A 12,964-nucleotide genomic window follows, 5' to 3' on the forward strand; every position below is an offset into this window, starting at 1 on the left:
ATTTAAAATTCCTGAATAGGTAATCTTGCAGGTCTCTGCTCTCATGCCTGTTTTGGCCACAGGCTTGTCCGCAATTGTTTAATCTCTCTGCCTTACCTTGCCCATTTGTGAAATGTGTTATACTCTCACAGGAGTTTCTGTGAATTCATTAGTATTTGTGAATTGCTCTTGCATCATCTAGAGAAACAGGCTTACATTCTAGAGAAACATGCTAAGCATTAGGAGTGGAATCCTGGTTCTATTTAAGTTAATAGTAAGAACTCTGATTGAGTTCAAAAGGGGTAAGATATCATCCAATTACCATAATTAGATTGTTAAGTATTGTTCAGCTCCAAATTTTATAATTCATAGTCTGTTACTTCATGAATTTTAGGTCAGATGTAAGTAAAAAGTTGCAAATCTTCTGTGCTTATGCAGTTGCATTGCACTCAGCACTGGAGACTAGTCATATTCTTAGTGTTCAGGATGTTTCAGTGGCTTGATGAGGCAATTTGAAAATTCTTATAATTAAACCTTGAAAAAGTCTTTTCTCAGTGCTGTCATTCAGTCAGTGAGAGTGCAGCTCTTCCATGGCTTTTACCTGCTACTGAGCTCCTGCTGTGAGAGTTCTGCTTGAATAGTTAACTTAAAAGTTGAGTGTACAGTGAAGAAGCCAAAGCCCAGGTCTGTGGAATATTTTGTGATACTAGTGGAAATGTCCTTTCCAGTCAGTATTGCCAAAGACCATAAAACTTGATTTTTTTTTTTTTTCTTCTATACAGTATCTAACAGACATTGGCTGTTAATAGTTTTTACAGCTCTCATTTAATCTGGTGCAGTATTGAACTTGCAAAAGGTAATAAGGAACATGGAGTTTATGTTCAGAATAACAATCTATCAGTTTTGCAAAAAGTTGTTCAATTGCTGTTTTATAACTATGATCAGATTAAGTCAGCCTAACTTTGTTCTGAGCCTTGCTTTTCCAGACAATAAGTTAAACTAACAAAACTGTGGTCTTTGGTAATTAGAGAAAAAAATCTGCTCGAATTGGCAGTTGGCATGAGGATGCTTTAATTTACATCAAATATCTGTGTGTATGTGTGTGTGTGTATGTATTATTGGCTTGGGTTTGTTGTTATTTATTTTAAATAATGTGAACTCACTTCATGAAATCTAAGGCGTGCCACTTCTGGAACTGATTTTTAAGTCCCCCTGTCCTATTTGATGTTACTTTATGATCATGTTTGAATATGTGTTTTCTGATATGAAAGAACATCTAATGCTGAAAACCTTAGACTTCAGACAAAAGATGGGGATCTTGTTCTATTTGTATGTCCTGGAAGAGTGGACTGGCATTCCCTGCAGCAATGATACCCTGGAGAGCCTTGTTTTTCATTGCAGCTTCTCAAGCTGCTGCTTTTTTTGGGACACAACCATCTCTGCTACATGACTGCCTCAGATAAGATACAATAGGATAGCACTGACTTTGCTTATCAACATGATGTTGCTTAGCAGAAGTACGTGACCTGGCTCTTTACTGCATTTGCCGTGAAGCCTGGCTAGGAAGGACTTAGGCTGTGAACAGTTGCCAAGGTCCATTCAAAGTTATTAAGTAGTTACCAGTTAACTAGCTTTTGAAAGGGTTAACTATAGGTTGGTAAATTTGCCCAATGCCTAGTGCCAAGTGATAGCTCTTGAGTTATATCTTTTGAATGTCTCAACTTCACCTTAGCATTTGCTATCATGAGTTGCAGATGTTCTTTGCATCTGTGTCAGACAAGACTTTTGGATCAAAGGTGTCAGGAAGAGTCTTTGTTGTTGACACAGTTTTGATTTACTGTCTTATCAGTCTACACCCTTACACTTCAAAACTTTTTTGGACAGATGCTTTATTCATAATATAGCTGTATGCAAACAGTACATTAGCATCAATTTTCTTCTTTACAAATACCCCTGCTGCCTTACCAGTCCTGAACAGCCCAATTTAAGTTGCCTTCATCATCTTAAAAATATACTGCTACTAAACCGATCAGCCATCCTTCCCTTTTTGCATCACAAATGTTAAAATGCTGTAAACAAGCTTCCAAAGTATTAACAGCATTTTTTTTTCAGGCAGGAGATATTAATTTGTCTTGTAATGTTGCTTTCATGTTAACTGCAATAATTGCTTGTCCTTAAGCTTAAATATCTTGTGTGTTTTTCTGAAGTGATGGCAAGTTACTAGAGACTTTATCAGACACAACACATGAGCACAAGGAAAACCATTGTGTTACACAGGTACTAAAATAGTAGGGGAGAATATAGTTAGGAGCTGAGTAACACTGGTAAGTTTCTTCCACAGCTTGAGAGTGTTTAAAAGGACTGTAGAAAGTAAAGTATTTGCAGTTTAGACCAACTGTCTCTAAAGCAACATAGCAATATCAGCTACTAGCGTTTCTCTCGTATAATTCAAATACAGATGTAGTTGGTGCAAAAGACTGAATACTGTTCACGCTGCTGCCACATGGTTCTGCGTGATCATGATGAATGAGCTCATCAACAAGGAAATGCGAAGTACCTGGGTCTGAGGCTAGATATCTAGTTACAATTTAATTATTTTAACTTTACCTCTTTAATGGCAGCACTACACTCTGCAACTAGAGTCAATTCAAAATCTGTAAATAGAAAATTCTGGAATATCTCATTGATGAATATCTTTCTGAAGAGTAAATAGACTGTTCAGAGTCTTGTTCTGTTTTAGCGATTACAAGACCTACGCTGTGCCATACTGTTAAATATGGGTTCCTTCCGTCTATTCATGTTGCTTAGCTGGGAAGAAACAGAGAGGGAAAAGAGCCTGATTTTATGTTTTTTGGTGTTTTGTGTTTAACCACTTACTCATATAAATAGTAGAATATGATATTGTCAGCATGTACATGAAGGAGCCTTTCATCTCAGATTATATCTCTTGATATCTAAATAACAGCAGAAGCTTCTTTGAAGCTACAATGCTTTTTCTAGGTATTCACCCAGTGAGATCTCAAGAGCCTTATTAGAGCTAGGATCTAGTAAGAGAAAATAAGTGCAAGGAAATCATTGCTGGAATCTAACAGTCTTGAGGATCTACACAGGAACCTCTGATACAGCTTGCCGCATAGATTCCCTCCTCCGCCTCATTCATAAATAAGTGAAAATCTGGCTTCTAATTTTGCCCCAAAAGTCCATTGGTGCAAAACAGTCTTTTGTCCCCACACAGTGAATAAGAGATCAATTTCATTGTGCTCCTTTACTCTTTACATAGCATTCTGTGATCTGATCCTAGAAACTGTGCTCAGTGCTCGTATTAATCTCGTACCGGTTTGTTGCATGAACTCATAGCAGGAAATAACTAAAAGATCATTCCTCCAAGGGAAGGGAGGAATAGGAGGATCAGTGCTCAAAATGTATCATTTTTCACTTCCTTTCACTTCCCAAAGTTATTCCTTTGCAGGTTTGAAGCCATTGATTTCAGTAGCGTAAGTCCTGTCAACTTCAGTGAAATAAGATTTTTGACTTGTGTCAGCAATTAGTTTTCTGTATACGTGCATATATGTGCGTGCATATGTTTGTATGTGGTTAATGGGCAAATAGGTTGTGTATACTTTAGAGATGAAAAATTCATGAAATTGCATTTGTCTAAATTGATATTTTGAGTCTGCCTATATAGAAAAAAGTGTGTGTAATGCACACCATAGACATCAGGTTTGGTCATTATGGGAAGTCACTGGTCTGCTCCGTAATTAGTAGTCTTTGAGCAGGAATCTTCAAATACTGTTGTGTAATAAAGTCTGTGCATTTTGTATATAGTTTCACAGCAAGTCTCTCTCATTTTAACTTTGGAAAAAATTTCAGTAACAACAGAGCCAAATGCAGTTCTGATGATTCTTTCCTTAGCATTTATGAATTAGACTGGTACTAAGTGCAAAAAGAGAACACCACAGCTGGCAGTGATGCTACCCACGAGATAGTTGGGTGGGCAACTAAGAGGCATTCTGTCATAGCTCCAGTATTCTCCCAGGTAAGTGGTCTCTACAAAAGCGTAGCAAGATAAGATGTCTGACAGGACTGTGTACCAGTGGTAAGGCTGATACTGCGTAATAGCCACATCCCTTGGAGTGATTTTCTAGGCACCACTTCAGAACAGTTCAGTATGAAATTGTTCTTAACATCCTGTGGCCATATAGCCTCAACCATGGCAAAATTAGATTCCTTTGAGCAATTTATTTTAGTTAGTAGAGTTAGCCACGTAATGAGTAATAAGCCACAGTTGTAGAAAGCAAACCTTGTAAATAAGTATTAGTCAAAATACAGGAGTAGTAACTACTTAACAGATTTGTTGTAGCAGCCAGTCTTCTTTACTACTAAATGTCGCTGATGTTCCAGATCTGGCCCCATGTCAGGATAAGTACTTAGAAGCTCTCTTTATTCAGAACTATTGCAAGAAAAGAAAGAACAAGAGCTGTCTGTTTGTTTGTTATTTTTAAAATCTTACTCTCTGTTGCAAGGCAGTAAGATGAGCAAATGGCTCTTGCACCTGCCAAGTTACCATCAGCAATTATTGCATTGCTTAGTATCTTTCTGCCACCAGCAGAAATCTCTTTGTTCTTTTTCATGTCACAGATTGCAGTGTTCTTATGGGGATGGTACAATTAAAGCTACAAGATTTAGTGCTCTAATTCTCTTTTGTTTGAAGCAGAAGACAGAGCCAGCGAAGTATGATACATATGGCTGAGTTTTTTTTGTTTTTATTTTACTGACCAGCAAAAATATTGTGTATATATAACTAAGAATAATGGAGTTGTTTGTTTAAACTCATCAAATGATTGCTTTAGTAACCAGATTAAAGGCTATTATTTCACATAAGGACTCAATAGTCACAGAATTTTTTTTAATATTTCACTCCTCTCCACTTACAAACCTTGATATCTGAGAAGGCTGTACCTACTGAATTTCCATGATGCTTGCAAGACAAATGTTTTCTAGTTGAGATATGTTGTTAACGTGCTGCTGATGTCAAGAAGCTGCTTTTGACAAATAGGTGAAAAATGTTCCTTATGATAAATGTGTGTATGGGAGGGAAAGATGGTGGTTGACAAGAATCTCAGTTTCATTTTTAGGCCTTCCATTATTACATTGTGTGACCACAGACAAACTGCCAAGTCAGAATTTTGCAAAAGGAACATCTTGTGAGCATGAATGCAATTAACCTGTTCTAAATTGGCATCTAACAGTGAGATGCCCAAATATGAGCTCATCACCCTCAGTTGAAGGAAGAAAAACAAAAATCTCAAAAGAACTATTCACCTGATCCATTTTAGGGTGATATTAACTACTCTTTGGACTATCATGGGAGTTCAGAATGTCTAGTTTGGTCCATAGTTTAGACATCAAGGTGAAGATAAGCAGGTTCCAATTGTAGCTCCACAGGATTTTGTAGACTTTCTGAATGCTTAGGAGACTCCTGAGTTATATATGCTCAGCTATTTTGAAAATCATTCCTCTTCAGTCTCAATCTGGGTTTTTACAAAAACAAGTTTCTGCTCCTGTTAAGATCGGTCTGTACTTAAACAGAGGGTTAGACTTCAGTCCATTTGGGTTGTAATTCCTCCCTCTGTGAAATTAAGCTGTTTATCAGATCTGGATTTTCTAAGTAATAATGAGCATACTTTATTGATGGATAGTCCAGGGAGTGAAACCTCATTGTTTGATTATCTGACAGTTTTGCAAGAATCTGTGGAATATCAGAAGTTATCTTGATTCAAGAGTTGTTCCCTTTCATTTACCTAACTACACATGCCAGTGTGCTTGCTCTCTGAGAAATCTGATAAATTGGTCAACTGCCAAAAGGGAGTAATTTCACTTACCTATAATGAGCTACAGTGTGCTGAAAATATATTACCTCTGTCCCACTGGATAAGACTCAGACTATATTGGAATAGAATTTGGCCAAGGGATTCAATGTACTGGATAATAATCAAATGTTTAATGTGGATTAGCTGCATATGAAAAAAGCACATTAGAATGAATTGTTGAAGAAATAAAATGATGTGAGATTTTTAACCTAATGACTTGAAAATTCTGCATTCTTCTGTTTATAGAAGAACAAAACTGGGGTTATTGAATGTGCTCTTTATTTTGGTGAGAAAACCTGATTAATTATAAAGTACAAATACATAACTGAACTGGCAAATCAGGATCCCATTGAACCAAGGCCATAATGTTTGGCTATAGACCACACCTGAGAAGTTTCAGGGATAGAGGTGAAGTCCAAGAAGTAATAAGTACATAAAAACAAAAATCCAACTTGATCACATTTCCAGCCTTAACTTTGGAAGAATGTTGGTTGATTGATTGATTTTGTTGTTGTTCTCCTCTGGTGTTTTTCCCTGCTATTAGTATTTATGGCTTTGTCCACTTTGTACCTTTTCTTTTGGGAGTTAAATTACTCATACAAGGGCAATCTGAACTGTTACTTGCCTGGGAAGATTTTCATAGGATTAATATAAAATGAGCAAACTTTCCAGATTGGTTAGCAGAGATAATTTTAAGCTGCCTGGGAAGTAAGGAAAAGCTGCAGAGTGAGCTATGGCAGAAAAATTCCAAGTTTTTATCTGCTCTCTTTGTTTGTTTGTTTTTTCTTTTTTTTTTTTTTAAGCTCTTTTCTTGCCTTATCTGTCTCAGGTTTGTTCCTGTTCCTCAATGCATCAGATGGCCTAAGCCCGGTCATCCTGAGCCCTTGGTTGAGAAGCAGCAGTGACCAATGCACAGTTCAAGTGGCTGTTTATAAGTATTTCCAGCAAAGTGGAGAATATATTGCTCGGGTCCTTCCCATTGATGAAAACACCAGTGAAATCCTAACAGTGCCAAATCCAGAGAAAAATGGGTAAGTCCCTTTCTCTCATTTGACTCCAAGCTAGAGTTAGAGAGTGGGGTCTGTTAAGAGTCTGAGAACAGCTACAGTTTTGTGGTAATAGGGCCTCAAAATGCCTGCTAGTCATCTGTTGTGGAACAGAACACTACACTGAGTAGATGTTGGTCTTGCACAGAGGTAACGTATTGTAGACACTGGAGGCTGGTATGTATTTTACTATACAAAGTATCAGCAAACTACTGGATCCACATGATAGTGAGCTTGTGAGTCAACATCTTATTCCCAGTGCTTGCAAGAACAGATCCAGGGTGAATGCTCGTCCTAAGTTTAAAGCTTTTCTGTCTAATCCTCATCTGATTTCTTCTCACTACTTCTTTACCCAAGTATGTTGTTGGGCTTAAACAGCTACTGGTCTTTTGCAGTTTCATGCATCTGCATAAATTTTAAGTTTTCTTTTGCATTTTGTTTTTTTTAAGTGGCCTCTTTTGTCAGTAAAGCGGTTCAGAGCACTGCCTGAATGAGGAAAGCTTTTGATCTTTCAAGAGTGCAACTGTTTGAAATGCTATATCCTCTTTGTGCAATTAATCTTAATTGTTGATGTCTTAATTCATCAGGCTTCCTGTGCATTCCTTTAGATTTTGCTTAGCAGCAGAACAGCAGGAGCAATAGCTGAACAAACATACTATGTATTTCTAAATGCTTTGCTAGCAGAGTAATTTACAACTGAATTTGGATATATGTGAAGCCAGCATTCTCCCTGTTCTATATACTGATTTTTATTTTTTTTTTAAACCTCTATGCCATGGAATGTGCATTGAGAAGCATTATTTTTTACTAAACATCTCAAATGATCTTTGTTTTGATGTGATAGATTAGAGAGCAAGTCTGATGGCAAATCCTCTTGGCTTATACTTGTAACAGGATATAGTGATTATCTGATTACTGTCTACAGCAAATTCTGTATTTTCCAGTAGCAGAAGAAGAACGTGCAATAAAAAACCTGACAGGAGATAACCTGACTCATAGAAACAATTTGAATAGTTGTAATTCTCGTATAACACATGGCCTATAAAAGTGAGGAGGAGAGCTTGTGTGTGGATCTAGATCATACTTAGTTTCAGCAATATCATCCAAACTGTAAATTACTGTTGATGTCTGGGGAAGGGTAATTAGGGGAGCCGCAGCAGCTGTCTTCTTCCTTAGCTCTTTGAAAATGCAGTACTCTGTCGCAGCTAATAAACATGCTTTGTGCAAAATGCTTCCTGCACTGGCTGCTTGGCATTTGCAGAGAATACTCCTGTGTGTAAAATGCTTTGCTGTGCTGCATGGAGGAGCTCTAGCCTGGATCTGTGGGCAGGCAGAACTCACCACTATCACAGGCTGTTGCCAAGCATAAAGAACCTTGAAGGCAAGGGAAAGATCACTTTTAACTATTATAACAAATGCATACTTGTGCTGTCTGTCAGAGATAGTTTGGACTACTCAGCTGTGCATTGCAGATGGCAGACAGATTGTCACCACAGCACAGGTTACCTGTGCTGTTAAAGAAGGAGGTTTTGGTTGTAGTGTAGCTATCCCATACACCCACAGAATTACAGTTTGTTCTACAGCAGCATTTCTACGGCACATAGATTAGTATGTGCATGCCTCTGGGTTTCACTAGTTGTGTACATCTGATGTTTCCTTGGTCTGTATGCTATAAAACTTTGCAATAGGAGCAACTAGTCTGTTCATTTTTCCCTTTCTGCACTTGTTTCACTACCATGAGTGGCAGGAGCTTTTCCCACAACTCAGCAATGCAGAAGGTGCCACTTCATGCAGGCTCTGATAGTTCACTCAAATAAAGGTAACATAATGATTGTCAAATACCTACTTCACTGCACTAACAGATGACAGGGTGGCAGTAAATTGTTTGTATCTGGGCTTAATTCCAGAGTTAATGAGCATTCCTGTGCACTTTATTTAGAGGGATAATATTTGATTTTCCCGACTGTGATAACAAAACATGCAAAACAGACTTTTGTAAAAATCTTCTTTTCATTAAATAGAATCAAGAATAACTGAAGAGAGGCCAAACATAATGAGGTTCTTAAATCAACTCTAGCAGTCCTGTAACAGATGTCTGTTCTGTTTAATATTTTAGTTTGTCTTGGAAATCGCAAAGAATTGTGTTGTTTTGTAATGAATTTTTTAAGCAAGTTACAATCGCATGATTTCTAAAATTTTGTAGGGATTTTACCTGTGGGGAAAAGTAATTGATTTCCTTCATCATGAGCCTGTGCTAGAAATGCAAACACTTTTAAATGTCATAGGTGACATTTCTTTGATTCAGTGAACTTTGTATATTGTATTTCAAGCAAAGTGTAAAACATGTGGAGTTCCCAGAAACTTTGGTAGATATCAGCCCATGCCATTGCTGAAAATCAGGCTTACAGCAGGAAAAGCATGTTTTATTGAAATAAATGCACATTGAGAGTGGTAAAGTAATAAATTAATTCCAGGATGGATTTTCTCGTATCTCAAATTATGCACAGTGTCAGTATCTTTTTTTTTTCATCTTTTTCTCTTTTAACCTCATAGCTTCTTCACAGTTCATGTACACTTAAGAAAAAGTAGATGCTGTCAGATATTATTTCATTTGGAGCTAAATCAGACAAGCAAAGATTTTAGTTGGCATGTGGAGCTGATTTTAAGTAAAATATATATTAAGCCATGAAACTTTATTAAGATGATGGCAGTAGCATGCCATCCAGTATTTATTTGCTAGTGTTGTTCAAGCTTGCTGTCCTTGTATGCAAAACACTAACTTTGATGGATACTCAGCACGCAAAAAGACTCTAATGAAGAATAAAGTGGTGTTCTGCTTGCTCCCGTGGTCTCAATCTGTCTAGAAAAAAAGTAGCACAAGTTTGCAGACTAGATTTGTACTAATTCCATTATCAGGCCTAGTCCTAACAAAAATTGTTTTATAGGAGATGCATGTTTGTTGCATTTTCTTACTTGACACATTTCACTGAAGCTGATCTATGTTGCACAGGAAGAAAACTAAATAATTTAAGATGCATATATAGCGTTAGGATAGGGCAGATGGAGCAGACACTGGGAAGAATATGCCAAAAATGATAGCTGCAAACAGTTCATGGTTAATGGAATATCAGAGACTGACAAAGGGATTCTTTTTGTGTATTTTACAAAAACTTTGCCAAATATAATAAAAACTTTTATACGTCTATTTGAAACAATTTTTATATTTAAACGAGAATTATGTTCCTGTTTATCAAATTAACAGAATTATACTTTTTTTTTTAAGCAAAAAGATCTTATTCTGCATTTGCTTTTTCTGGTTTTTGGAATAACTTTTCTTTGACCTTCACTAATTTAGTTCCTAATGCAATCTATATGACTCTTTTATAGGGAAAAAACATTATTGTATTTTGTTAGAATTAAATTTGTTGCATGATTGAGTTTCTGGTTGATCTGACCTCTTTTTATGGTTAGTCTCTTCTATTATCTCTTACAGTTCTGTTGTGTCTTAGGAATGTCTGCAGATGATAGTAGGGAGAATCAGTGCACTGCTATCAATCCTTTGTAATGGCAAAAGGATAGTTATAATTCCTTCCATAGAGCACAACAGTTTCTTATTTACCCCAAATACTACTAGCTGTAGGTACAACTGCTATTTTTTCTACTCATGATGCACTTTATACAGTCCTTTCTTCATTGCAATTTAGAGTGTACTTACTTTATTTTGATGGGAAATGATCTCTTCCTACGCATTCTTGTAACACTTGGAGGCAAAGGGAGGTTGAGGCTGAGGCAGTGTAAATTAGATTAGCATCATCTGTTGTGTAGCCACACACCTTAAAAATGACACAGGTAGAATCTTAGCATAGAATTGTCAGCACTAACCTACAGATCCTTTGACTTAATCTGATCCACACAAGCCACATTAAGTGGCTTTGCAGGAATACGTAGCTTCTGGGCTGTAAGACCTCTAGACTAGTCTAGAGCCTTAGCCAAATTTGATACTCATCTGAAGACTTTTATGTAAATATGTGAAGAAAAAGATGCCTCTTTAAAAAAATGAGGTTTGATTATATGAGCAGGAAAAACACAAAATACTACATCTCTATATAGGCACTATTTTAGCACATACATACATATTTCTGCACAGAGCATGTCCAACAGAAAAACAGCACCTATTTTTGAAGCTTACTACAAGTCATGATAGGCTATTCCCTTTATGGCATATACAACTTCACTCAAGATTGATTGCTTTGATAGATGTCAAGAAAAATAAATGAAGGAATCACTATCATCTGTCACATTTGACCCTGAGCCTTGAAATCTGAAGATAGTTTCTTGTACTAATGTTGTTCCTTTTGTTCTTTTTCTTGTTCCTTTTTCTTCTTTTTCTTTTTTTTCCTTTCCAGTAGTTTCACTAGTCTCTCATAGATCCATGGGTTTAATAGAAAGAATTTACTTTCTTGGAACCCTTTAACCTTAAAAGCAGTATTTTCAGGTCAAAAAACCTCAAACCATTTCACTAAGTTCTGGAGGAAAACAAAAGTGTTGTCTTTATTTTGCAGGTGCCTGGACTAAAACATAAAAAGTAGAAAGACCAAAATGTTAATATTTGGGATACAGGTACTTAAACTAATTCTTAGGCATTGAAATGTGTCTCAGAAAATTTACAACACATTTTACTCCCAGCAAATTCTAAATCTGTAGTTTAAGTCATTCAGTCTTAATATAGGCGTTTGAGAAATTCAGAAAAACTTGGAAGTAATGTGGCTTTATGGATTTATTAGAGAATAAGCTTTCCATCCTAGGTGACCAGGTACCATTAATCCTTGCTTAAGAGGGGGACCTTCAACTGCTGCAGATAGAAAATGAGCATTTCTCTAGCTTTCCCTGTGCTGTTAATCAACTTAGCCCCTATCAGTCTGTCAAATTAAGTGGAAAGAATGAAGTATATTTGTGTCTCTTTCCCCCATCCCTTCTCAAAAGTTATCATCCTTTATATCTTTGAAAAATCAGTCCTTTTCATAGCAAATACTCATATTTGAAAACAATTTTTTCATCACCTAATGAAAAAACTTGATTATTTCAAAACCTGAACTCTAGAGAGCTGAGGAAAACTTTAACTCTATCTTTTTGTGGTACATTGAGGAATTCATTGCTGGTTTATTTTGTGACTGAGATTTAAATCAAAGTCCTTCAGAATATGTGAGGTGAAATGGAGTTCTTCAAAGCTTTATGTAACAGCATGAACCTGTTCTACAAAAGTCTTAGGGTATGAAAAGATTATTTTCTCTTTCCACTTGGTCATTAAATGTGGATTACGTTGTCACTTCAGCATTGGAGGCAGGTCTTTAAATGTGCTGGAGGTAGGTCTTTATATCTTGGACATACCTGTATGTTTTCATTTACAACTTCATAGCAGTTTTGGTGCTGCTAAAGTGCAGCGAGAGATTGAGATAAACTAGGATCCTTTTTATAGATCCTGGTTTGATTTAAAGTGTGCCTTATTTTTGCATGTAGCCTCAAATACAACAAAGCAGTATTGTCAAACTGTTCCAGAAGAATTTGCTTTATTGTCAACTGAGATTGGACTGTAGCAGTTTGTTTCCTGTTACAGAGTTTTCTGTCATGTACATGAGAGGAAACTATTTATTACAAAGAATAATACATTAATATTACTGTTCACTCCTATGGTTTATCATATAGTGAAGCAACAGTGCTGTGTGACCTTTTGAACCAACCAGAACCGAGCAAAGCAGGTTTAATAATGAGTAATTGTGATGGGGTGGTGTTTTATTTTATTTTAGTTTTTTGGTGGTGGTGCTTTTTTTAAGCATTTGATTATAGTTTCAGTCAAACTGATCAAAACTCATTGGGGGCAATGCAGAGGCAGAGGGAAAGCTCACTTTCTTTTCATCTGGTACATGTTATTAGACAGTTAACAGGTGGCAATGTTGCCTTTTATTGATGTTTGTTAGATCCAAAATGCAAACAGGAAGGCCAAGGTTGTGAAACGCATTTCCAGTTACAATTTCCTTTTATATATATATATATATATATTTAAAAAGCAGT

General features: G+C 36.5%; 1 protein-coding gene across 1 annotated transcript in view; it reads left to right on the top strand.

Annotated features, from left to right (window-relative positions):
- ALK (ALK receptor tyrosine kinase) overlaps positions 1 to 12,964 on the top strand; it is a 319,150-nt gene that overhangs the window by 142,881 nt on the left and 163,305 nt on the right. The window contains exons 6-7 of the mRNA XM_062573543.1: positions 259 to 281; positions 6,679 to 6,880. Of these exons, the coding sequence (XP_062429527.1) occupies positions 259 to 281; positions 6,679 to 6,880 (225 nt within the window). The remainder of the gene's footprint in view (positions 1 to 258; positions 282 to 6,678; positions 6,881 to 12,964) is intronic.

The sequence above is a fragment of the Rhea pennata genome, chromosome 3 (genome assembly GCF_028389875.1).
Source record: "Rhea pennata isolate bPtePen1 chromosome 3, bPtePen1.pri, whole genome shotgun sequence".
NCBI classification, from domain to species: domain Eukaryota; kingdom Metazoa; phylum Chordata; class Aves; order Rheiformes; family Rheidae; genus Rhea; species Rhea pennata.